The following is a 27,076-nucleotide window of genomic DNA, read 5'->3' on the forward strand; positions in this document are numbered from 1 at the left end:
TATTACATGGGGGTGAGGAGATGATGGGGATTTGGATGGTGAGGGACTGGGTTAGGAGGAGGGAGAGCAGGTCTCCCTTCATAACACTCCAGTTGGCACAGTGTGTTGGATAAATGTTTGTTCTCTTAATGCGAGGCATGCTCAAATGGGTGTATGTGGAATGGGAGTCTGAGGACTGGGAGTACTGGCTGACTCCCCCATTTCGGCATCACTCTAGCTGTGAACGCAAGACCTCTGCCGATTGTTCATTGTGGTATAGAGTCACATGTGGTATAGAGTCCCTGCTGTTCTTTATGTTTGACATTAGCCGTGTGGCTCAAGTGGGACAAGCTTCAGACCTACTCTGCTCAGGATGCTCCAATTGACCCCTTGTGATCGCCAAACTCAAAGGGGCACCTTGCTATGGAACCAGAATGGCCATTTCTCCCAGAGCTCACTCAATTCTTAATCACTTCGATCACACAATTTTCAAGTGTTGGCCGTTGATGGGAAGAGTGACCCTCAGTTGCCCATCCACTTTGAGAATTGGAAATGCCAAAAGGGCACTGAGCATTTGATGACGCTTTAAAAACCTCCGGACGCTTGATTCTTTACGACATCTCAAGTTCAAGTCCCATTTCCATTCTATAGATCTGAGCAGAAAGTCCAGGGATGGCAATTCTAATACTGAGGGAGAGTTGCACTGTTGTATGTTCCTTCTATTGATCAATAATTTAAGACAGAATCCAAGCTTGCCTCCAACTGGGGTATTTTAACATTATCCCACGTAACATGTGAAACTGGGTGTGGAAACTGAAGAATCTAAGAGCAATTTATTGCGGATGACTATTGTACACCAACATTACTGAGACAGTATCTGGGCTTGTAAGGTAATGTATTGAGGTAATCATTTCCAAGGAGCATTCTTCAGGTAGCCTCAGGATAAGATGGAGCGTGAGATCTTTATCACGTGCTATCCTGTGGGGAGGCAGTGTCCAAGTGGTATTGTTGCTGCCCTGTTAATCCAGTGACCCAGGCAATGTTCTAGGTACCCAGGTTCAAATCCTGCCATGTGGATGGTGAAATTTGAATTTGAATGATGACCATGAATTAATTGTTGGGGGAAAATCCCTGGTTCACTAGGGGAGGAAACTGCCATCCTTACAAGGTCTAGCCTACATGTGACTCCAGACCCACAGTTATGTGGTAGATTCTTAACTGCCCTCTGAGAAAGGCAATAAATGCAGGCCCAGCGACACCCTCATCCCATGAATGAATTTTTAAAAATGATCTTATAGAGTCATAGAGATGTACAGCATGGAAACAGACCCTTCGTTCCAACCCGTCCATGCTGACCAGATATCCCAACCCAATCTAGTCCCACCTGCCAGCACCCGGTCCATATCCCTCCAAGCCCTTCCTATTCATATACCATTCAGATGCCTTTTGAATGTTACAATTGTACCAGCCTCCACCACCTCCTCTGGCAGATCATTCCATACATGTATCACCTCTGCGTAAAAAAGTTGCCCCTTAGGTCTCTTTTATATCTTTCCCTCTCATCCTAAACCTATGCCCACTACTTCTGGACTCCCCCACCCCAGGGAAGAGACTTTGTCTATTTATCCTATCCATGCCTTTCATGATTTTATAAATCTCTATAACGTCATCCCTTAGCCTCTGATGCTCCAGGGAAAACAGCCCCAGCCTATTTAACCTCTCCCTGCAGCTCAAATCCTCCAATCCTGGCAACATCTCTTCAAGATAGCTGCCACACAGACTATGAGGCATGGCACAGCAATACTGAGAGCCTGTCATTCTTATCAGGTATACTGTAACGATCCCACAGCACAATTCTGAAGAACATTAGGGCAGTTCTACCCAAAGCGCACCCTTCAACCAACAACACTGAAAAATACAGATACAGAGAATGCTGGAGAAACTCAGCAGGTCTGGCAGCATCTGTGGAGAGAGAAAAACAGAGATAATGTTTTGAGTCCAATATGACTCTTCTTCAGAACTCAACTTAGTATACTGGACTCGAAACATTGACTCTGTTGTTCTCTCCACAGATGCTGCCAGAGTTTCTCCAGCATTCTCTTTTTATTTCAGGATTCCAGCATCTGCAATATTTTGCTTTATTTGAATGCTGCACATATGTCTCATCATTAACTCGTTGCTGTTTACTGGAGTTTCATGTACTTAATTTGGCTGCCACACTTCTTATATTAATAGCAACACTGCCTTCTTCAGCTTTTTTTTTGTTTGAGATCTCCAGCATCTCCAGTTCTCTATTTTATATTATTGTCAAGGGAGCAAAGTGTTCCAAAGATGGGTCACAACAAGTTAGTGGGCAGGGACAGTGTGCAGTCTAGAGGCTAATGGAATGTCCTCCTTTATTTTGGTGGGAATTGAATTTAAAAGTATGAGTGTTACATATTAAGCAATTGAAACCTGCATCCCCATTCTAAATAATTAAAGACTTAACAGGTTTGTCTAATACATCACATCAGTTGTATGACACTTTGATCTTTTACTTATAAAGTCTGTGTCCTATGTTCCTGCCCCACTAGCTACCTGATGAAGGAGCAGTGCTCTGAAGGCTCGTACTTTCAAATAAACCTGTTGGACTATAACCTGGTGTTGTGTGATTTTTAACTCAGTTGTATAGGACACAGGTGAAGCCACATCTGAAATACTGTGCCTGGATTTGATCTCACGTTTTTATTCATTCACAGGATGAGGGCATCACTGGCTGGGCCAGCATTTATTGTCCAAACCTAATTCCCCAGAGAGCAGTTAAGAGTCAATCACATGGGTGTGGGTCTGGAGTCACATGAAGGCCAGACTTTAGGGATCCCATTTTCCTTCCCTAAAGGACATTAGTGAACCAGATGGGTTTTCCCCCCAACAATCAAGAATGGTGTCATGGTCATTATTAGACTCTGGAAATCCAGATTTTTATTGATTTGATATTCTACCATCTGCCATTATAAGAATTGAACCTGAACATTACCTGGTTCTCTGGATTAATAGTAAATATGTTCAAACTGACTCTGAAGATTCTGAATTGGTACCTGGCACAAACTGGTTGTCTTATGAGGAATGACTGGACAGACAGACCTTGTCACTGGAGTTTTGAAGTGTGAGGAACAATTTGATTGGAGTGTATAAGATCCTGAATGGTCATGACAAGGTGTACACGGAAAGAATGTTTCCTCATGTGAGTGAATCATTGAATCCCTACAGTGTGGAAGCAGACTATCTGGTCCATTGAGTCCATACCAACCCTCTGACCAGCATTCCACAGCGACCCAGCCTATCCCTGTAACCCTGCACTTCCCATGGCTAACCTACCTAGCCTGCACATCCCTAGACACTATAGGTAATTTAGCATGAACAATGCACCTAACCTGCAGATCATTGGACGGTGATTGGAAACCGGAGCGTGCTGAGCAAACCTACACAGATACAGGGACAATATGCAAACTCCACACAGATAGTCACTCAAGGTTGGACTCGAACCCAGATCCTGGGTATTCTGAGGCATCAGTGTTAACCACTGAGCCACTGCGTCACCTCGTCATGAATCCCAATAGGGAGCATTGTCTTAAAATAAAGGACTGGCTGTTATGAGGAGAGTTTTTTTTTATTGATTAGAGGGTGATGGTGTTTTCTTAACGGATTAGGAAGATGCGCTTCAGCCCATCAGGTTATATGACTTTGGGACTCTCTACCTCAGAAGGTCAAGGAGATGGGTCATTGGATATTTTTAAGCTGGAGATAAATAGATTGGCTGGGGAATCTAAGCTACTTGAGGGAGATGGGAACATGGAACTGGAACCATATAATGGAACAGCCATGATTCTGTTGAATGGTGGAGAAGAGTCAATGTGGAATGAGCTATTTGTGATCAATGTTTGTATGTTTATAGTGCAGGAGTGATCAAATTTTAAAATTGCTTAATTGACTGTGATGGACCTCTGGGATGCCTTCAGGTCAAAAAAAGTGCTATATAAATCCTTTCCTTTTTCTTGCTTCAATCCAATAGTCGAGTTGGTCATTACAGAGTTTACAGCACTGAGTGAAGACAATTAATCTGTCCTTTTGGACAAATCCCACCCGCTCCCAACCCCCAAGTGAACCACAGTGCTGCAAAATGAGCCACTCACCTCATTGATGGTTGTGGGATCTTGCTGTGCACACAAAAAGAATGGTTGCCACATTTGCACTCCACCAAAAACTAACTCTTTGTGTACAATATTCTTTGAGGTTTCTCCATGAGGTTGGACGAGAATGAGCCTGTTCATATAAATATCTTTTTTCACCCTAATGGAAAGGAACAATCTTTTCTTTATTCTTTCATGGGATGTGAGAGTAGCTACCTATCATTAATGGCCCTTGAACTGAGTGCCCTGCTTGGCCATTTTGGGTTGGTGGGTGGGGGGGGGCGGTGAGGTTTGAGAGTCAACCATGTCGCTCTGGGTCTGGAGTCACATATAGGCCAGAATGGGTAAGCTTGGGAGATTTCCTTCTCTAAAGGACATCGGTGAACCAGACAGGATTTAAAAGTGATCATGGTTGTTGAGACTAGCTTCAGATGTCCTTTCTATCAATTAATTAAATTTAAACCATCCCCTGATAGGATTTCAACCTGCATTTCCAAAGCATTAATCTGGAATACTTGCCCAGTGACATTATCATGACACCACCAGGATCCACCCCACCCCATTGATGCGTGTCCTTTGTGTTAATTGACTGCCGCCTCTCCTCAACAAAAATATAAGGAGTACATTCTGTTAAAATAAAAAGGAATTATAATTTCAAAAGATTTGCAAAGGGGAAGGAGACCAAAAACAAAATCGATTGGATCCAATCAATTCTCATAGAAATTTCATGAACTTTAAAATCAGATGGTATCTCATGGGGGGCCAAAGTCTGTAATCCATGGGGAGGAGCAAACGTCACTTAAATGAAAGGCTTAGCTTCTCTAAACTACCCACCCCACCCCCACCCTGATTAGGTCCATAAAATCAGACCTTCGAGAAAGTAAACGCACCACTAAAAGGGGCCTCATTAAAACCTGCGGATGATGTACGATCAATAGGTCTGGAGGATGATTGGTTTCTGAAGTCAGTCTGCTCATCCCTGTTTCTCTCCTGGCTGAAAGCAAAGCAACCTTTTCAGGATGGCAGCGTGTAACTAGTGGAGTGCCACAGAGATCAGTGCTGGGGCCACAATAGATCCTAATTACTCGGCTGAGCCAGATTTGTGAATGATCCAAAAATATGTTGGAAGGAATGTAGTGAGGAGTCTGCAGAGAGAGACAGACAGATGAAGGGATTAGGGTCACACCGAGGGGAAGCCTTTTTAAGGGGCTCACACATTCAGCATGTTCCATAACCATCTCCTTTTACTTTGTCCCATCGCCCCTTTTCAATATTTAATCTCTTTAGCCATCTCATCATGGGTCTTCCTCCTTCCCTCTGACTTAACCCTTCTTCTGGACTTGTTTTAAACCATTCACTGAAATGTTGGCTCCTGTTTCTTCACCACTGCTGATTGTTTCCAGAGATATTTTTGCTTGCATTTCCCAACAACTCCCTGGTGGGGGTCTAAAGCAGGCTTTAAATGTCTTGAATATGTTCACTAGTAGCCCATTGCTGATGGAGATGAATACGTTAGCTGCCCAGGATTGTTCAGTTACCAGAAACAGTCCAGAGCCAGGAGGTGAGTGCTAAAACATGCCGACACTCCAGTGCAGTACTGTGGGAAATGCTACACTGTCAGAACATGGGAATGAGAGGCCAGAAATTGGAGATTCTGTCTGCACTCTGAGGATGAGGTAAAGAAACTCCCATTGCATTATTCGAGGAAGAACAGGACAGTTCTCACTAGAGTGGCCAAGACTGATATGCATACATTGGCCAACATCACGAAATCAGGATCACAATGCTGCTTGTGAGACCTTGCCTTGCCAAAACTGGCTGCTTAATTTTCAGTGTGACAACTTTATTGGCTCTGGACCATTTGGGAGGTGTTGAGTTCATCTCATTTGTTTATTTTTTAACGGGAAAGGGCATCGCTGGCTAGCCAGAGGACAGTGAAGAGTTAACCACACGGCTGTGGGTCTGGAGTCACATGTAGTCCAGACCAGTAAAGGATGGCAGTTTCCTTCCCTAGAGGACATCCTTGAACTAGATGGGTTTCTCCAATAATTGACAATGGTTATTACAGCACTCTTAATTCGAGTTTTTTAAAATATAATTTAAATTTCACCATCTGCCCTGGATTCAAACCCAGGTGCCCAGAATGTTCACTGGATGTCTGGATTAACAGTCAGCAATAATACCATGAAGCCATTGCCACATCTGAAATATGCTTATAAAACATGCTCTATAAATTGATATTCTCCCCTTTGTATCTGGGAGTTTGAGCCCAATGGGAAGAATCCAGGCCGACCAATTGGTGTGGTCCTGATGGGACAGACACGATAAGAAAGGGCCATTTTTTAAAAGTTGCACATTTGTACAACTATGATGTTCTGCGACATTAGACACCCCACCCTTCCGATGAGACAATAACCTCATTGTTCCAATCAGCCATTTTGCTGGTTTGAGGCCATTTAAGATACCTTGCTGGGAAAGTACAAACAAAATGTATTCATTGTGTTTTCATCAGTTTCCCTCCCTCACGTAATGTTGGCAGAAATACTATTTCATGCCCCCTCCCCCGCTCAGGTTTAAAGAAGTCGACATAAAGGGTTGAGAGGTGTGGGCAATGAAAGTATTAGACAAGATCTTTTCCCTGGGGTGGGGGAGTCCAGAACTCAACGGCACAAGTTTAAGGTGAGAGGGAAAGATATAAATGGGACCTAAGGGGCACCTTTTTCATGCAGAGGTTAATGCGTGTATGGAATAAACTGCCAGAGGAAATGGTGGAGGCTGGTACAATTACAGCATTTAAAAGGTACCTGGATAAATACATGAATAGGAAGGGTTTAGGGCGATCGGGGCCAAGTGCTGGGACTTGAATGGTTTGAATATCTGGTCAGCATGGACGAGTTGGACCAAAGGGTCTGTTTCCATGCTGGACATCTCTATGACTCTTCCATCTCACCTTTGACCCTCAGCCTAGCCCCAGAACTATTTGAGCTTAAAGAGGTGGCACTCTGAGACATCTCTCCCAGCCTGACCCTACCCTTGAAGTATATCAATGGCGGCTCACTAGATGAATTAACCTGGGTCAGGCAGGAAGGGGCTGTGATGACAAAAAGAGGACTGGATGTAACCGGGTTGTTGGTGTGATCTGATAGCAGAAATCAGAATCAATACTCCCCACTAGGAAGGCTGATCAATAGCAGCTAAATTATTGCAGCAGATTGTCTCTTATGGGGGGGTTGGGGATATGTGTTTGCTCTGCCTGTCGATAGCTCAAGAGCCTTTCTCTCATCAACTCCTCCATAAATGTCTTGCTTAAGGAGGTGGTCTCTGACAAAGACCAATCAGGAGAGGAGGAAGCGTTACTTGCTGGGAGAGGCCACAGGTCATTTGGATGAGTGGAGACCCTTTTGGTGCTGTCACTGGGAGGGTAGCTTACACACCCCTTCGCTCTCAAACTCCCTGCTGCTGAAAGTACAGCTCAGCTCAAAACGCTGAACTCATAACATCAATTTTATTGCCGTTCTTCGTCAATCTAATGATCATCTTTATTGAGTCTCTTCACTAACAGCTTGAATAAGGATTTCATACCACATTAGCTTCGGGATTTATGCTCACAGTCACGGCTTCCGAACAGAACTGCAAAGGCCTGTCACTTCATCATGTCGCCTCCATCCACACTCCCTGTCACACACTTAACCACCCCCCGCAATCAAGCCACCAGCGTTCCTCCACCCCTGCTCAACCTTACAGGCAGCGGTTGTAATTAAATTGTAGCATCAGGTGACCATTGCTGTCAGGGAGTGGCAGAAGTCAGGACTTCACTGCCCGGGCTTTGCCCAACACTGCAAGGGGCTGCCATTTCCACCTCTCCTGGCCCACGGAGACTGATGGCAGAATTTCACCTCACCAACATTAACACTGACCTCAAACAAATGGGCTCCTGACATTATAAATCCCTCTGTGTAGCTGAACTCAAGGTTGCCTCTTTCCCCCTTTCCTAGGACTTGGTGCTTGTGGGAGGACAGGTGACCTCCCACTGCCTGCTCACTACCTCTGAGCTGCTGTGTTGTACTAAAGCCACATTTGCAGTTGATGCAGCAAATAGGTGGGAAGGCAAATTTGGCACAAAAAGGGTTTGGGGAGAGAAATACACAGGTTAAGTCAATGGGTAAAAACTTGGGAGGGGGGAGCATAACATGAGAGAATGTGAGGTGATGACTTTGGCAGAAAGAGAGGAGGAGCTGAATATGAGTAAACTGGAGAAAGACTGCAGCACTGAGGGAACTGGAGGTCCTTGTTCATGAATCACTATAAGCTACTATCTAAATGGGGCAGGTAATGGGGAAAGCAAGCAGCTTTCAGCCCTTTATCTCAAGATCAATACCCCGGCGCTGTAGGCAGTCCAGAGAAGGTTCACTAGGTTGGTCAGGATATTGAGGGATTTTATAATGAGGGAGTTGAGTAGGTTGGGCTTATACTCAATGGAATACAAAAGAATTAGTGATGACCATATTGAAACATCCAAGATTCTTTGAGGACTTGTGTCCCCCAGCTCTAGACCCCACAGCCAGGGGAAGTACAATTTCTGCATCTTTTTTTCTATCCTTTTAAGAGCTTCGCAAGTTTCTATGTAATCACTTGTCATTCTTCTAGCCTCTAGAGAATACAGTCCCAGTTTCCTCACATTCACTTCAGCCCCACCATCCTGGATTTAGTCTGGTGAACATTTGTTGCACTCTCCTACCATAGGCAAGGGGACCAGAACAGCCCTCAGTACAGCAGGTGCAGCCTCGCCAGACTTCTATACAAATAAAACTAGGTTTCTTTGCTCCTGTACTCAAAGCCTATTGTGATAAAACATTCTGTTTATCTTCCAAATTGCTTTTTGTACCTGCCTGCAAACTTTCAATGACTTATGAGCAAGGACACCTCGGTCTTGATGGATACCGACAGTCTCAATCTCTCAGCATTTAAGTAATACAGTACTCTGTACCTCTGTTCTTCCTCACAAATTTATTTAGTTAACATATTATTTACATTGTTTTTATTCATACATGGGATGTGGGAGTGGCTGGCTAGGCCAGCATTTATTGCCCGTCCCTAGTTGCCCTTGAGAAGGTGGTGATGAGCTGCCTTCTTGAACTGCTGCTGTCCAAGTGCTGTGGGTTGACCCACAATGCCCTTAGGGAGGGAATTCCAGGAATTTGACCCAGTGACAGTGAAGGAGTGGTGATATATTTCCAAGTCAGGATAGTGAATGGCTTGGAGGGGAACTTGCAGGTGGTGGTGTTCTATATATCTGCTGCCCTTGTACGTCTAGATGGAAGTGGCCGTGGGTTTGAAAGGTGCTATCTTATGATCTTTGGTGAATTTCTGTAGTGCATCTTGTAGATAGTACACATTGCTCTCACCAAGCGCCGGTGGTGGGCAGAGTGGATGCTTATGGATGTGCCAATCAAGCCGGCTGCTTTGTCCTGGATGGTGTCAAATCTCTTGAATGTTGTTAGAGGGTATCATCTGAAAAATCTTGAAATGTTGCAATTGACTCCACATCCAAATCATTGATATAGTTTATGAACAGCAGTGATCCTTGCTTGTTAACCAACCATCAATCCATGCTAATCCATTACCATTGAGCCAATGTGTATTAACTTTGTTTGCTAACTTCCTATGTGGAATTTTACTGAATGTTTTCTGAACTCCTAAGTACACTATATTGGCTGATTCTCCCTTATCGACACACTCTGTAGAGAATATAAGCTAATCTAACAACATCCTCAAAAAAAATTCTCCAAGTTTGTCAAACATGATTTCCCTTCATAAATCTACATTGATTCTGTCCATTCTGACAGTCAATATCCAGTAATCACTTCCTTTATTGTAGAATCTAATATTTTCCTTCCAACTGATGCCAGGCTAACAAGTCTGAAATTCCCAATTTTCTTTCTGAAACAGTGGAGCTACATTTGAAGCTTTTCAATTTGCAGGCACCACCACAGAACAAGTAGCATTTGAAAAATGACAACAGATGCATCAAAAATCTCTTTTAATACTCCAGGGAGAATGTCATCGGGTACCGGGAATTCATCAACTTTCAGTCCCATTAATTTCACCAATTCTACCTTTTTTTTTACTGATACTAATGTCTTTCAGTTGAACACTCTCACTTGGATCATAATTGTTTCATGGGGCACATCTCTTGTTTTCCTCTGTGTTGACAGATATAATATACTTACTTAGCTTCCCTGCCATAGCCCAATCTCCTATTACAAATTTTCCTGTCTTTGCCTGTAATAGCCTCACGTTTGTCTATGCTAATCTTTTCCATTTTACAAACCTGTAGAAGCTTTTACAATCTGCTTTTACTTTTCTCCTTCCATATTATATACTCTCTTCCATTAGCAACTTTGATGTACTCCTTTGGTGCATTAAAAAAACTTTCCAATTCTCAGGCTTTCAATTTTTAGTTTTGCAACTTTATGAGTATCTTCCTTTGATCTAATACTATCTTTCACTTTCTTGTTACTCATGTCTCCTTCAGTCTTCCTATTGTGTATTTTTGCCTTAAGGGAATGCATGTTATTTTAAAAAGCAAGCATTACTTCTTTGAATACTAGCCAGGACCTGTCGACCATCAATCCTGTTAATGTACTTTTCCAATCCAGCACAGCCAACTTCTTCCTCATACATTCATAATTCCCTTATTCAGAAATAAGACCCGAGTTTCAGAGTGAACTATATCTTTTTCAAACTTTCTGAAAAACTCCTATCCTTGCGTGGTTACTATTCTCTCAGGGTTCTTTCATAATAAGATCATTAATTGTCCTTTTTTCATTGCATATTGCCAGATCTACAAAAGCCCTTGTGCGGTAGTTGAGCTCCTCAACAATTTGCTCCAGAAAACTATCCCAAACACATTCCAGGAATTAATTGTTCATGGAATTGGTGCCTGTTAGATTTACCCAATCTCTATGTGGATTGAAGTCACCCATGAATACTGCATTTCCCTTGCTGTATGTCTCTTTGCTTTCCTGATGTATACTGTGCTCTAGATTACCGTGACTGATTGGTGGTCAATAAAGCAATGTCGCTCCTTGTTGTTTTTAACTGTCACTGACACTAGACCTATCCCTCATTATCAGCATTACCCCATCTCTTTTTGACCCTTATGCTAAACTTCTATATATCTCATATACTCTTAAATATTCTTTACCCAATCTTAGTCATCTTGCAGCCATGTTTTCATTCGAGGAATTAAATCATATGCTTTTACTTCTCCTTGCACTGTCTTGTGAAATCATTCAGATAGAGGGCTTCTGACTTTTAAACAGTACACTGTAATTTGACTCGGCAAAAGTGAGGTCTGCAGATGCTGGAGATTAGAGTCAAGGTTAGAGTGGTGCTGGAAAAGCACAGCAGGTCAGGCAGCATCCGAGGAGCAGGAAAATCGATGTTGCCCGAAATGTTGATTTTCCTGCTCCTCGGATGCTGCCTGACCTGTTGTGCTTTTCCAGCACCACTCCAATCTTCACTGAGTCATTCTAGGATTTGTTCCTGCTGCTCTCCATTTACATTTACAGCTTTTCTACTTCCCATAATCAGTTCTGCTGTTCGTTCTTCTTAGGGTCCCATCCCTTGATGAGCAAGTTTAAACCCTCTCCAAAAGCACTAGCAAATCTACCTGCAATGCTAGGACTCCCAGTCCTGCTAAGACATAACACTCCTCCTTTTACAGGTCTCACCCATCCCAGAACTCATTCAAAGACCAAGAAATCCTAGACAGCATTTTTTTCCACCCACGTATTCTCTTCCTTGATCTTCCTATTTCTACACTCACCATGATACTTGACAGCAACTTTGAGGTCATTGTTTAAAGAACCTTGTTTCAGTCTCTTGTCGAGGTCCCTAAATTCTACTTTCAGAATCTCATCCTACTTTTTATCGATATCCTTGTGCCAATGTTAAAAATCACACAACACCAGGTTATAGTCCAACAGGTTTAATTGAAAGCATGAGCTTTCAGAGCGCCGCTCCTTCATCACACAACCACCTGAACCATCACCCTCACCTCAATCACGAATGGAAAACTGGTGAGTGAGTGAGATAGATGCAAGTGATTTCCGTATTCTTTGCTTGATCATTCTAGACTACAGTCATTCATTACTTCTCCGCCCATTTGACATTAATCTACTTTGATAATCGTGGGCTCCATGTAGTTCTGAGTTTGCAAAATACATCATGGTGACTTCTGTTAAAAAGCCCTGAGCTTCCATGTTGTCTGTCACTTTAACCCATCACCCTGTTGCCTGGCCAATTTCTCTGTCTCAGGCTTGTTGCAGTGCTCCAGTGAAACTCAGGACAAGCTGCAAGAACAGCATCTCATTTTCCACTTTGGAACTCTACAGCCTCTGGACTCAATATCGAGTTCAACAATTTTAGGAGTTGAGGCACCTTCTCCAATGTCTTTATCTCAACTCCCAAACACCAGGCCTTGTTGTCACATGGTTTGCTATTACACACTACCTATTGTCAGACACTAATCATTCCCATTAGCAGCTATTCAATCTCCTAGGCTGACTATTTATCCAGTCATAGAATCATAGAACCCCTACAGTGTGGAAACAGGCCCTTTGGCCCAATCAGTTCATGCTGACCCTCCAAAGAGTATCCCACCCAAACCCATTCCCCTACATTTACCCCTAACCTATACAACCCTGAACACTATGGGCAATTTAGCATGGCCAATCCAGCTAACCTGCATGTCTTTGGATCATGGGAAGAATGCTAATATTGCATTTACATTCTTAACTACCAACTGAAGTTGCATAAGAGAATCCTGAACTAAGACACCCAAGTCCCTTTGTGCTTTAGATTACTGAAGCCTTTCCCTATTTTGAAATTAGTATATGACCATAAGACATAGGGACAGAAATTAGTCCATTCAGCCCATTGAGTCTACTCTGTCATTCAATCATGATTGATAAGTTTCTCAAGCCCATTCTCCTGCTTTCTCCCTGTCACTCTTGATCCCCTTGATACTCAAGAACCTATCGATCTCAGTCTTCAATGTACACAATGACCTGGCCTCCACAGCCTTCCGTGGCAGTGAATTCCATAGATTCACCACTGTCTGGCTGAAGAAGTTTCCTCTTATCTCTTTTCTGAAAGGTCTTCCCTTTACTCTAAGGCTGTGCGCTCGGATCCAAGTCTCTCCTACCAATGGTAACACCTTCCCAACATCCATTCTGTCCTGGCCATTCAGTATTCTTTATGTTTCAATTAGATCCCTCCTCATTCTCCTAAACTCCACTGTGTTTAAACCCAGAGTCCTCAAACATTCCCATATGTTACGCTTTTCATTCCGGGACCATTCTTGTGAACCTTCTCTGAACACACTCCAGGGCCAGTACATCCTTCCTAAGATATGGGGCCCATAACAGCATATAATACTCCAAATGTGGTCTGACTAGAGCCTTATAGAGCCTCAGAAGTACATCAGTGCTTTCATATTCAAGTCCTCTCAAAATAAATGCCTTACTTGGTATAGACACAACCTGCAAGTTTACATTGAGAGAATCCTGGACTAGAACTCCCAAGTCTCTATGCACTTCAGATTTCTGAATTTTCTCCCCATTTGTAAATAGTCCATGCTTCTATTCTCACACTTTCCCAGGTTGTACTCCATCTACCACTTCTTTGCCCACTCTCCTAACTTGTCCAAATCCTTCTGCAGCCTCCCCATCTCCTCAATGCTACCTGTCCCTCTCCCTATCTTTGTATCATCTGCAAACGTAACCAGAATGCCCTCAGTTCCTTCATCTAGATCGTTAATATATAAAGTTGTGGAGCCTTGCAGAACACCACTTGTCACTGGCTGCCACCCTGAGAATGACCCTTTTATCCCCACTCTCTGTTTTCTGCAGTCAGCCAAGCCTCTATCATTGCCAGCGCCTTGCCTTTGACACCATCGGACCTTATCTTACTCAGTAGCTACAGTTCTCCCTACCAAAGTCCATAATGTCATATTTCCCACATTGTATTCCATTTGCTACTTCTTTGCCCATTCTCCTAGCATGACCAAGCCCTTCAGCAGTCCCTCTCCTTCCTCAACACTATCTGTCCCTCCATCTATCTTTGTGTCACCTGCAAACTTTGCAACAATGTCCTCTGCTCCTTTGACCAGATCATTACTGTACAACATGAATAGCTGTGGTCCCAACAGTGACCACTGCAGTACTCTACTAGTCACTGGCTGTTAACGTGAAAAAGACCCCTTTATTCCTACTCTCTAACTTCTGCCAGTCAGCCAATCCCCTACCCATGCCAGTACCCTATCCCTAACATCATGAGCTCTTACTTAGCAGCCTCCCGTATAGTGCCTTGTCAAAGGCCTTCTGGAAATCCAAATAGATCTCATCTGGAGTGGCATGGTGGTTCAGTGGCTCAGTGGTTAGCACTGCTGCTGCACAGCACCAGGGACCTGGACTCAATTCCAGCCTTGGGTGATTGTCTGTGTGGAGTTTGCACATTCTAAAATCTAACCAATGACTGAGGTCAGGCAAACTGGCCTGTAGATTCCTGTCTTCTGCCTCTCTCCTAATTTTCCCAGGCCACCTGCACTCTCAAACCCCCCCCATGAATATTATAATGGTGCATTCCTTATGTGTCTTTTCTATCTCCTGACTACCGCTAGGAGGCCTGTACATAACTCGCATCAGGGTGTTTATTCTTTTGCGGTTTCTCAACTCTACCCACAAAGATTCTATGCCTCCTGACTCTGTCACTTGTTGCTGTTGATTTGATTTCATATCTTATTAGCAAGGCAACCCTCTGCCTGTCTCTCTGTCCTTTCGAGAGGACATGTATTCTTGGACATTTCGTTTCCAGCTCTGAATCTCTTGCAACCATGTCTCTGGGACACCCACAACATCACACCCACCAATTTCAATCTACACGGAGAGCTCATTAACCTTGTTCTGTACACTGCGTGCATTTAAGAGCAACACCCTCAGTCTTGAACTGATGCCTCCCCCTTCTCATAATTGTCCCTTTATTAGTGAGACAATCTACAATGAGCAAATCTTGAAGCACAGCGACAAATGCTGAAGAGATCATAAATTGTGATCTCAGCTACACATGAGAGTATAGCATGGACAAGCCAAGATAGTTACATACCGGCCTGTTTTACCTCTAAAGCTCATGGTCAGGGTGGCAAGGTGGCTCAGTGGTTAGCACTGCTACCTCACAGCATCAGGGACCCGGGTTCTATTCCAGCCTCGGGTGACTGTCTGTGTGGAGTTTGCACATTCTCCCCGTGTCTGCGTGGGTTTCCACCTGGTGCTCTGATTTCCTCCCACAATCCAAAGATATGCAGGTCAGGTGAATTGGTTGTGCTAAATTGCCCGTTGTGTTAGTCCGGAGCGAATATGGGTGGGGGAATGGGTCTGGGTGGGTTACTCTTCGGAGGGTCCGTGTGCACTCGCTGGGCCGAAGGGCCTGTTTCCATACTGTAGGAAATCTAATCAGGAAGACTGCTCATGTGAGTGTTTGAAGTTGCTCACTTTGGGATGTATATTCCCTGACTCCACAGAGCATTCTCAGAGGGAGTTAGGGCCTCAAAACTAGGTTCTGTTATTTGCACATCATTTAATCTAAATGGAAGATATTGTAATGGAGATTGATATTATAAACATCACTCAACATGAATCAAAAGCACATTTTTTGTCACTGGACCAATCATGCTTTATTGCAACAGGAACAATTAAGACATGATAGACCCTAAACATAGAGACCTGAAATAGTCACAGTTTATTAGGATATTACAAATACCTTGTAAATCTGTTAAGGCCTCAGTTGGTATATTGGGTTGAAATGAACCACAATTTAAGGAGGATGTCAAGGCCTTGGAGATGGTGCAGAGGAGAGTTACTTGAATACTAGGCGGGACTTCAGTTACATTGAGAGAGTGAAGGAGGTTAGAGAAGGATTTGAACAGATTCAATAAAGGCATTTAACATTCCAAAGGGTTCCAGCACAGTAAATACAGGGGAGCAATTTTACACTATTCCAATTAAATGTCAGGCAAATGGAAAATCGCTCATACATCTACATGTGCATGGAATAGTGGTGATGGTCGCTGCTGCAGCTGGTGGTGCTGGCAGTGATGTCGGTTTGCTCAGTTGGTTGGATAGCTGGTGTGTGATTGAGTGATGCCAGCTCCTGCAGGTCTGAGTCCTGTTCTGGCTGAGTTCACCATGAAGAGCCCCTCAAAATTGCCCCTCTCATAGAGTCACACAGCACGGAAACAGACCCTTCAGTCCAACTTATCGATGCTCACCAGGTTTCCTAAACTGAACTCATCCCCGTTTGCCTACATTTATGCCTCTACACTTTTCTGATTCATGTACCTGTCTAAATATCTTTTAAATGTTGCGACTGTATCTGGATCTACCACTTCCTCTGGCAGCTCGTTCCACGTACAAACCACCCTCTGTTTGAAAGGTTCACTTCTCAAGTCCCTTTTAAATCTTTCGCCTCTCACCTTAGAAATATATTCTCCATCACCCATTGTCTTTCCTTCATGAGAGTGCAGCCTATGGATGTCCCTCTGGTATTACAGCAACTTTCATTTCATTTCATCAGCGTGAAATTTACGACTAGCATGCCAATCCCACTGCTGACATATCTCGGCCTGGTTCACAGTACCAGACTATAGGTAGGCCATTTAGGACTGAGATGAGGAGACATCTCTTCACCCAGAGAGTGGCGAGTTTGTAGAGCTCTCTGCCGCAGGAAGTGGTTAACGCTAGAACTTTGAATGTTTTGAAGAAGGAGTTAGATAAGGATGATCAGTCTAAAGAGTATGGGGAGAAACAGGAACAGGGTGCTGAGATGAGAAACAGGCCCTTCGGCCCAACAAGTCCACAATGATCCTCTGAAAATTAACCCACCCAGACCCATTTCCCTACCCTGTATTTACCCCTGACTAATGCACCTAGCCTACACATTCCCGAACACCATGAGCAATTTAGCATGGCCAATTCACCCGACCTGCACATCTTTGGATTGTGGGAGGAAACCAGAGCAGCCAGTGGAAATCCACACAGACACGCAGGGAATGTGCAAACTCCACATAGACTCTTGCCCAAGGTTGGAATCAAACCTGGGTCCCTGGCGCTGTGAGGCAGCAGTGCTAACCACTGAGCCACTGTGCTGCCCCTTAGTCGGGCAATCTGCCATGCTCATTTTGCAGCTGGCCCCAAGGGCTGAATGGCCTGATTCTGCTGCTGTTTTCTATGTTTTTATGTAGTTGGACAATGAAAATATAAAATTGGCTCATTAAGCATGACATCAGTAAGGGCCAACACTAGAACACATTGTGGCCATGCAGATGCTCCTGGTTTCCTATTGCTCGTTCCATTGTTAACAAGACCATAAGATATAGGAGCCAAATTAGGCCATTTGGCCCATTAAATCTGCTCCACTATTCGATCATGGCATATTTGTTCCTTAACCCCATTTCCCGACCTTCTCCCCATAACCCATGATCCTATTTATTGTACTTCATAGTGCCTCACCATTGGCAGCTTTGCCTATAGCTGCCTTGGCTCGAAACCCTAGGAAATCCCTCCATAACCCCGCCACCTCGCTCTTACATTAAGTAAGCTCTTGACCAGGTTTCTGGCCACCTGTTCCATTAACTCCTTTCGTAACCAATTCAAAAATCTTTTATGACTGGGTCTTGAATCCAGTTCTGGTCAGCCAGTTATTGGACTGATTATATAAACCTGGAGAGGGTTCAGAAGAGATTTACCAGAATGTTGCTGGATGTGGAAGGTCCGAGTTATAAAGAGAGGTTGACAGGCTGAGACCTTTCAGGAATGTGTAAGGTTGAGAGGTGAACTGATAGGCGTTTATAAAATAATGAGAGGTATAGATAGAGTTAAAGGTAGTTGTCTTTTTTCCTAGGATGGGGGATTTCAAGACTAAGAGGCATATTTTTAAGGTGAGAGGAGATAGATTTAAAAAAGACATGGGGCAATTTCTTTTACACAGGGGGTGGTTTGCATGTGGAATGAACACACAGAGATGGATGCAAGCACAATTACGTTTAAAAGACATCTCGATAAGTACATGAATAAGAAAAGATTAGAGGGATATGGGCCAGTTTGGGGCTTATGTCTGTTTCTGTCCATATGAGTCTAAGAGTTGCCACTGTTGCCTTGCATCACTTACGGTCATTGGACACCAGAAATGAGAACAATTTCTCATTCATAATACAGTAAAACCATTCAAATACTCCATCAAGCAAGTCTTTATCCTTCAGCAGGTGAATAAACTGATTGATCCCCAAAATAATGTTGACCAAAGAGTCCGCGGCCTCTGAATGAGTTAACACAGCTCTCTTCACAGTAACATAGTCTGGCCTAGTGTTTATGGATTCATCAATATTCCATGATGTGTTGATCCCTTTTATTCCCAATTTGCTGTTGGTAGATTTCTTTTTTTTGTAATTCCAAGTCTGTTGAATAATACATTTAATAAGCAAATCTATTTTTCGAACTATCGGCTCCCAGACACCTGAGCAACAGATTATCCAGTGATACTCCGTGAGAGTGTTGTCAGCCTGACAAAAGCATATCATTTTGATGAATCTAATGGTTAGAAAGGAGTTTTCAATGTGCCCTAAGCAATGGGGCTTATTATTACAACCTAAAGGTCACCATCAAATAGTCTGTCATAACAGAAAACAAAATAATAACAATCTGGTGGCGAAGGCAATCTATAATGACAGCAGCAGTGTTCCCAAACCATTATGTAAACGCTGATAAGTGCAATTGTAAGCCATTACGGTCAACAAAAAGTCATGACACAGCCTCTAGATCACACAATCCCTACAGTATGGAAGCAGGCCATTCTGCCCATTGTGTCCACACCAACTCTTCGAAAAGCATCCTACCCAGACTCACCCTATTCTTGTAACCCTACGTTTCCCATGTCTAACCCACCTAGCCTGCACATTTCTGGACACTATGTTCAATTTAGCCATGGTCAATCTACCTAAACTGCACACCTTTGGACTGGGAGAGGAAACCGGAGCACCCGGAAAATGTGAAAACTCCACAAAGACAGTCGCCCGAGGGTGAAATCAAATCCAGATCCCTGGCGCTATGAGGCAGCAGCGTTAACCACTGAGCCACTGTGTCTAGATTTTTTTAAAGCATAATATTGTTAATTAAATAGAAGCACTGAATAAATACATTCCTTGACAAATTATTTTCCTTAACTACTTCTAAGAATCAGTCACTATGCAAGCTCCTCAGTTTCACTGTCTGTGTTAAGCTGTGCTATTCCCAGTCTGCACACTCTATCCTGTATCACCACCTCTCCAGGGAGACTCCTCACTTCATTGATTTGTTGGTTTACAATGTCTCTGCTGGTGAAGCAGTTAACCAAACAACTCTATAGAGTGTGTTGAACTAATCTTAAATCCAAACATAAATAGAATCTTGTCAAAACCAACTAAATATTTTCCATCTCGCTCCCTCAAATCATTCAACACCTATATTCCCCTTATTTTCTTCCCCAACTCTGAACCCAAAACCCAATTTCTCCCTGAAAGCACTGAAGATGGCAATGGAGTGATTGTAAGGAGGTTGGTCACCTGAACCTCATAGAATATGAGTTCCCTGATTGGGGCTGATAATCTGGTCCAATCAGGGGCTGACATAAAAGGATGAATGTCAGGGATGTTGATGCTCTGAATGCCTGACTCAGTGAAAGGCAATTTAAAAAGATGCAGTTGTAAAGAAAGAGTGAATGGTGATGAGATGCTGGCCTCTAAGTATTCAGTATTCTTGCATAATTATTATTTCATTATGACTATTCTCTGACTGACAGCATTTTTGGCAGACAATTCCTAATCATGCTGAGATGTTAGAGGTCGTCCTGCTGACTGACATGACAGAGTGACACAAAAGTCCACGTCAAAGGGATATTTAAGAACGTTATGTGGATAGGAGACTGAATGGAGGTGCTCAAAATTACGAGGGGGTTTTGATTTAAGAACTAAGAGGGAACTGTTTCTATTGACTGGTGACTTGCTAACCAGTGGGTACGGTTTTATGACAATTGTCAAAAGCACTGGATGGAGAGATGAGCAATTTAATCTTTCCATGAAATGAGTTGTTAACACTCCAAAATGAACTGTTTGAAAGGGTATTGGGAACTGAAACTTCAAAAAAGAGTTGGGTAAACATTTGAAAAAAATAATTTTGGACTCCTGGGGGAAATAACAAGATAAAAGGGACTCAACAGATAGCTCTTTGAAAGAGGGCCAAGAGGCTGAGTGTCCTCCTCCCGTGCAGTTATAAGGATGTGCCTTGTCATAGTGCTCTTTCTCCTGTGTCCCCCAGGAACCTGTAAGTGTCAGGCAGAGGAGAGAAATGCTGAGCATCTCCAGCATTTTTATTTCAGATTTGAGGTATGGAGAGAAAATAGGAATGGAGTACGGAAATTGCACGATCAGCCATGATCATATGGAATGGTGGTGCAGGCTTACAGAGTCATAGAGATGTACAGCATGGAAACTGACCCTTCGGTCCAACCCGTCCACGCCGACTAGATATCCCAACCCAACCTAGTCCCACCTGCCAGCACCCAGCCCATATCCCTCCAAACCCTTCCTATTCATATACCCATCCAAATGCCTCTAAAATGTTGCAATTGTACCAGCCTCCACCACTTCCTCTGGCAGCTCATTCCACACATGTACCACCCTCTGTGTGAAAATGTTGCCCCTTAGGTCTCTTTTATATCTTTCCCCTCTCACCCTAAACCTATGCCCTCTAGTTCTGAATTCCCCCACCCCAGGGAAAAAAACCTTGTCTATTTACCCTATCCAAGTCCTTCTTAATTTTATTAACTTCTATTAGGTCACCCCTCAGCCTCTCTTAATTTTATTAACTTCTATTAGGTCACCCCTCAGCCTCCGAAGCACCAGGGGAAACAACCCCAGCTTATTCAGCCTCTCCCTATTGCTCAAACAGCAGTTCAGGCAGCATCCAAGGAGCTTTGAAATCGACGTTGGCTTTTGCCCGAAACGTCGATTTCGAAGCTCCTTGGATGCTGCCTGAACTGCTGTGCTCTTCCAGCACCACTAATCCATATTCCAACAGTGGCCTAACCAATGTCCTGCACAGCTGCAACATGGCCTCCCAACTCCTGCACTCAATACTCTGACCAATAAAGGATTGAAGGGCCGAATGGCTTATTCCTGCGCCTATGTTCTATTTTTCCATCTCCAGCAGCTGCAATATTTTGCTTTTATTGGGGTATATTCCCAGCATGGGGTGTATAGTTGTAATCCCCTCCCGCTCCCCCCACCCCCCCACATCATCACTGACCTGTGTAGACAAACCTCCCTGGTGCTCCTTTACAGAACTGCTTCGATTTGTAGGACAGCGTAACTTCCACCACTCCTGGGATGTGCCGTGGGGGGGTCTGCACTCGGATGGCATGAGGCGTGATCAGCTGGCCCGGAAACAGAGAGAAAAATAAATCCAAGATTCACGACAAACCTTCCAACGGACTCAAGAAAGCACGAGGTGAGTTTATTGTGTTCTCAATGGACAGACTGCCGAGCAGAAAATTAAGGGGAGATTTTTGAAACCGTAAGGGTTCTTGGTAAGAGTGTACCAGGAGAAAATATTCTCAGGAGTGCTCTAGAAACCATTAAGAGTGTTCTCCTGACATTTGCACCAACATTCACCTTGTTACCAATAAAATCATCCAACTATCTATTCAGTTCCTGTTTGTGAAGCCTTGATGTGTGCAATTTAATGGCTTGATCTGACTGCAGAGGATTTCACTTCAGTTTTCCAAACTTTTATACTCTCGCTGTTTCTGTTTACTTCCAAATTATTAAGTATTCAAAGGAGAAACAGAATCTCCCTCTCTCTCTGCCAAGAGTGGGCGGCACGGTGGCAGTGGGCAGCACGGTGGCACAGTGGTTAGCACTGCTGCCTCACAGCGCCAGAGACCCGGGTTCAATTCCCGCCTCAGGCGACTGACTGTGTGGAGTTTGCACGTTCTCCCCGTGTCTGCGTGGGTTTCCTCCGGGTGCTCCGGTTTCCTCCCACAGTCCAAAGATGTGCAGGTCAGGTGAATTGGCCATGCTAAATTGCCCGTAGTGTTAGGTAAGGGGTAAATGTAGGGGTATGGGTGGGTTACGCTTCGGCTGGCCGGTGTGGACTTGTTGGGCCGAAGGGCCTGTTTCCACACTGTAATGTAATCTAAATCTGTAATGTAATCTAATCTAAATCACTCAAACATTTGCTGCGAATCTAACATTTGCTATGGGCTGCTGTTTTCTCTCCTATGCGCAGGTTTCTTTTATCTTTTAAATTTACTCTCTCCAGGGGCAGCTACTGGACTCTGGACGCCCTCTGCTATCCTGCACTGAAGGCGATGATATAATCACAGTCAAGTCCAATCCTATTCCCACCAGGATATTGAACACATGCATGTTCTGGTAGAAAGGGGGAGTGGATCTATACAGGGACAGAGACAGAGAGCCCCTATATCCTCACCAACCCCGATGTTGTAAGAGAGATTACATTGAGGATGTTTTCCCTAGAACAGAGAAGGCTGAAACGGGCAGGGACATGATACAGGTGTACAAAATTATGAAGAGCATTGAGATCATAGATAGGGTGAACATTTTCCCCTGAGTAGAGGGTAGCACGGTGGCTCAGCGGTTAGCACTGCTGCCTCACAGCACCGGGGACCCAGGTTTGATTCCAGCCTCAGGCGACTGTCTGTGTGGAGTTTTCACATTCTCCCCGTGTCTGCGTGGGTTTCCTCCCACAATCCAACGATGTGCAGGTTAGGTGGATTGACCGTGCTAAATTGCCCATAATGTTCAGGGGTGTATAGGTTAGGTGGGTAAGCCATGGGAAATTTAGGGTTACAGGAATTGGGTGGGTCAGGAGTGTGTAGGTTAGATGCATTAGTCAAAGAAAATGGGTTTTGGTGGACTATACATCGAAGGATCAGTGTGGACTTGCTGGGACAAATGGCCTGTTTCCACACTGTAGGGATTCTACAATATTATTACTATCCCGGGGCATTGTTATAAGGTAAGGAGCAGGAGGTTCACAGGAGATTGGAGGAAACAATGTTTTCACTCAGAGGGTGGTGTGTATGTACCTGAAAAGCTGGGAGAGGTGTGAACTCCTTAAGACATTTAAGTGGTATTTGGGTCAGCACTTAAAACACCAAGGCTATGGGTCAAATGCTGGAAACAAAATTGTATTAGAACAGACAAGTGCTTGATGACCAGAATAAACATGGTGGGCCGAACAGCCTTTCTCCATGCTGCAAAATCAATATGCCTCCAGATTAACTCAGCCAACGCCAGCGGGGGCTCGGACAAGCGACTGGGGACCAAAGCACCAGAACCTCGGGGTCTCTTCGTCTCAACGGGAGGGCAAGTCATGGGTCGTCGACAAAAGAAGATGTCGGTTTTTTCCCTGAGGGTATGGGTGTAACAGCAAAAGGCAGCTGAGCAAAACCACCCAGACAGGTACTGAAGGGAAGCAATGTCAAAGAAAGGAGGAGAGTCACCACCAACTAATCCCGCTCCTCCCAATCTGACCATTGCTGAGGGAGTAGACTCCAAGGGGCGAGACTGAGAAACAAATAAATGATCAAACTGGGATGCTTACAAGCTCAGCGTGCACGTTTAAACATTCACGGAGCTCCAATTGCTCTCGGTGTAACAGTGTGGGCTGCAGCCTAATTGTCAGCTTAATGGTTCATACTATTCTAAGATTTAAGACGTACCTCACTCCAGACCAGCATCGTTCCAAAAACAACCTGTAATCCATCAAAGAAGTTGTCTCCGATAATGATGACAGTGGCTCCTCCTGTCGTCCACCCTTCACTCGGGCTAATTGCTTTGATGCATGGAGTGGCTGCTTTGCAAGAGGAAGAACACAGCTCTTTAGCACCTCTGAAGATTTCCGACTGCACAAGACCCTCCTCCAGTTTAACCCCCATGACACTTACTTTTTTTCTACCTTTTTTTCTGATTCGCTCGTGAGACCTGAGCATTGCTGGCTGGGGCCAGCACTTTTTTTTATTAACTGTCCCTAGCTGCCCCTTGAGAAAGTGGGGCTGAGCTGCCTTCTTGAACCGCTGCAGTCTCCCTGCTGCTGGTTGACCCACAATGCCCATCAGGGGCGAGTTCCCGGATTTTGACCCAGAGACAGTGAAGGAACAGCGATATATTTCCAAGTCAGGATGGTGAGTGGCTTGGAGGGGAGCTTGCAGGGGGTGGTGTTCCCATACAAACGCAACTCTTGCGCTAAATCCTCAAAACATCTCTGCTGTACAAAACTACAACAGGAAAGTGACCAGCCAACTGATCTGATGACCATTCCTGATGTCGGCCATTTTGACTGGGGATGGGGTGCAGGCAATTATGCTCCTGAAGGAACCTTGTTTACTCTGGAATTGAGGAAGGCTGAGTGGGACATTTTCCAATAGCTTGCTGTCTCCTGATGTCACCAATGACTTTGAGGTGGGCACCAACTGGCAAAGAGGGTTGCCCGCACTCCTAGCAGGCTGACAGGTTATTGTTACTACAATGTTGACAGTGGGACCTTCAATGATGGTAATACAATTGAATGTCAAGGGGAAATGGCTCGATCATTGGATGTGAATATTATTTGCTGCTGATCAGCCAAAGTCAGGTCTTGCTGCACTTGGACATGGGCTGCTCCAATACCTGAGGAGTCACGAATGGTGCAAAATATTATGCAATCATCAGCAAACATCACCACTTCTGACCTTTTGATGACGGGAAGGTTGTTGATGGAGCAGTAATCTATTATTAACGCCATCATCAACGTTACCATTAACCAGAACTGGCAAACTGAACCAGTCTGTTCATCCATGGATACAAATACTACGGCTACAAGAGCAGGTCAAAGGATGGGAATTCTTCAGTGAGTCTCTCCAAAGCTCATCCACCATCTACAAGACACAAGTCTGAAATGATGGAATTTTCTCAGCTTGCCTGGTTGGATTTAACTCCAATGATATTCAAGAATCTCCAGGACAAAGCAGCCCGCTTGATTGGTATCACATCCATTACCTTCACCACTCTTTCCTTTCACCACCATGGCACAGTACCAGCTGAATGTACCCATGTACAAGATCCATTGCTACAACTTGTGCCTGCAATCTTCTACCATGTAGAAAGGGCTTAGGGCAGCAGATACTTGGGAACTCCATGACCTGCAAGTTCCCTCACAGGCCACCACCATCCTGATTTGAAAATACAGAACAACCTCAATTATCCGAAATTCAATTAGCTGAATTTCGGATTATCCAAACAAGATCCCAAGGTCCTGTAAAAACGTTATCTGTTATCTGAACAATCAGTTATCTGAACAATCGGTTGTCCGAACAAAATACTCCCCGCCTGTCTCAAGGTTGTTCTGTATATTGCTGCTCATCCACTGCAGCTGGGTCAAACTCTGGGAGCTCAATCCTTAACAGCATTATGGGTCGACTCACAGCATATGACAGCTTGTCACCACCTTCTCAAGGGCAATTATGGATAGACAATATATTCTGGCCTTATTCATCTATGGATGAATAAAATAAAACTGTCTCAGCTTTGGTCCTTTATTCATCATGATATTTCAGCAACTACTGACCTATCAAATATTGACCCCATCCCTCTCTTCGATGTCCTAAATATCATTAAAAGTGTTTCTTTCTATTTCTTGGGTTATTGTCACAGTAAAGCACTTATCTTCACTTCTTTAAGACCAAGGGCCACTCACATGACTATCCATGGAAGACTACTGGCACAGAATCCTACAAATGTTATGGTACAGAAAGAGGCCATTCAGCCTATCGTGCCTGCACTGACTTATTAGATGAGTATTATTACCAAATGACAGTCTCCTGCATCTCCCCCATACCCTTGCACACTATTGCTATTCAAACAACATCTCACGTCCTCTTGAATGTTCCACCACCTTCTGAAGGGCAACTAGGGGTGGGCAACAAATGATGGTCCAGCCAAAGATGCCCAAGACACACGAGTGAATTTTAAAAAAAATGAACCTGCCTCAACCACATTTTGAAACAGTGCACAGCAGAAGGCTTAAACCTCTGGTTCAGACAAAGTGAGGCGATGGCCAAGTGACATTATCACTGGACTGTTAACTCAGAAACTAGGAGAAAGTGAAGACTACAGATGCTGGAGATCAGAGTTGAGAGTGTGGTGCTGGAAAAGCACAGCAGGTCAGGCAGCATCCGAGGAGCAGGAGAATCGACTTTTTGGGCATAAACCCTTCATCAGGAATGAGGCTTGTGGGTCGGGGCTGAGAGATAAATGAGAGGAGGTGGGCTTTGGGGAAAGGCAGATGAAGGTGAGGGAGAAGGTGATAGGTCAGAGGGGGGCAGTGATAGACAGGTCCGAGGACTGGGCGGGTGGTCTGTCCTTGTCGCGTTGGGAGGAGTGGGGGTTCAAGGGCAGTGGTGAGTGAAGTGGAGGAAATGCGCTAGAGGGCATCGTCAACCATGTGGGGAAGGAAGTTGTGATGGTGGAAGAAGGAGGCCATCTGGGACTTTCTGAGATGAAATTGGTCATCTGGGAACAGATGCGGTGAAGGCGGAGGAATTGGGAATAAGGGATGGCATTTTTACAGGAGGTAGGGTGGGAGGAGGTGCCGTCTAGGTAGCTGTGGGAGTCGGCGGGCTGGTAGTATATCATCCCCTAAAGAACCTGAGTGAACCAGTTGGATTTTGACAAGAAAGGCAGCTTCAAGGTCACTTTCACTGATACCAACTTCCTTCTTTCCATATTTTAATAATTAAGTTTGGATTTTCAAACTCCCACAGCAAAACATAAT

At 44.2% G+C, this 27,076-nt stretch overlaps 1 protein-coding gene across 3 annotated transcripts in view; it reads right to left on the reverse strand.

The window, feature by feature from the left end:
* The window catches only part of LOC122551859 (transcription factor COE3-like), a 132,462-nt gene that overhangs the window by 91,353 nt on the left and 14,033 nt on the right, over positions 1-27,076 (reverse strand). For 2 of the 3 annotated variants that reach the window (XM_043694559.1, XM_043694434.1), the window contains exons 2-3: positions 23,988-24,121; positions 21,548-21,674 (exon numbers count right to left, since the gene is read on the reverse strand). In XM_043694559.1, the coding sequence (XP_043550494.1) occupies positions 21,548-21,674; positions 23,988-24,121 (261 nt within the window). The remainder of the gene's footprint in view (positions 1-21,547; positions 21,675-23,987; positions 24,122-27,076) is intronic. The other variant, XM_043694500.1, reaches the window with a different exon arrangement.

Source organism: Chiloscyllium plagiosum, chromosome 1, assembly GCF_004010195.1.
Source record: "Chiloscyllium plagiosum isolate BGI_BamShark_2017 chromosome 1, ASM401019v2, whole genome shotgun sequence".
In the NCBI taxonomy this organism is placed as follows: Eukaryota; Metazoa; Chordata; class Chondrichthyes; order Orectolobiformes; family Hemiscylliidae; genus Chiloscyllium; species Chiloscyllium plagiosum.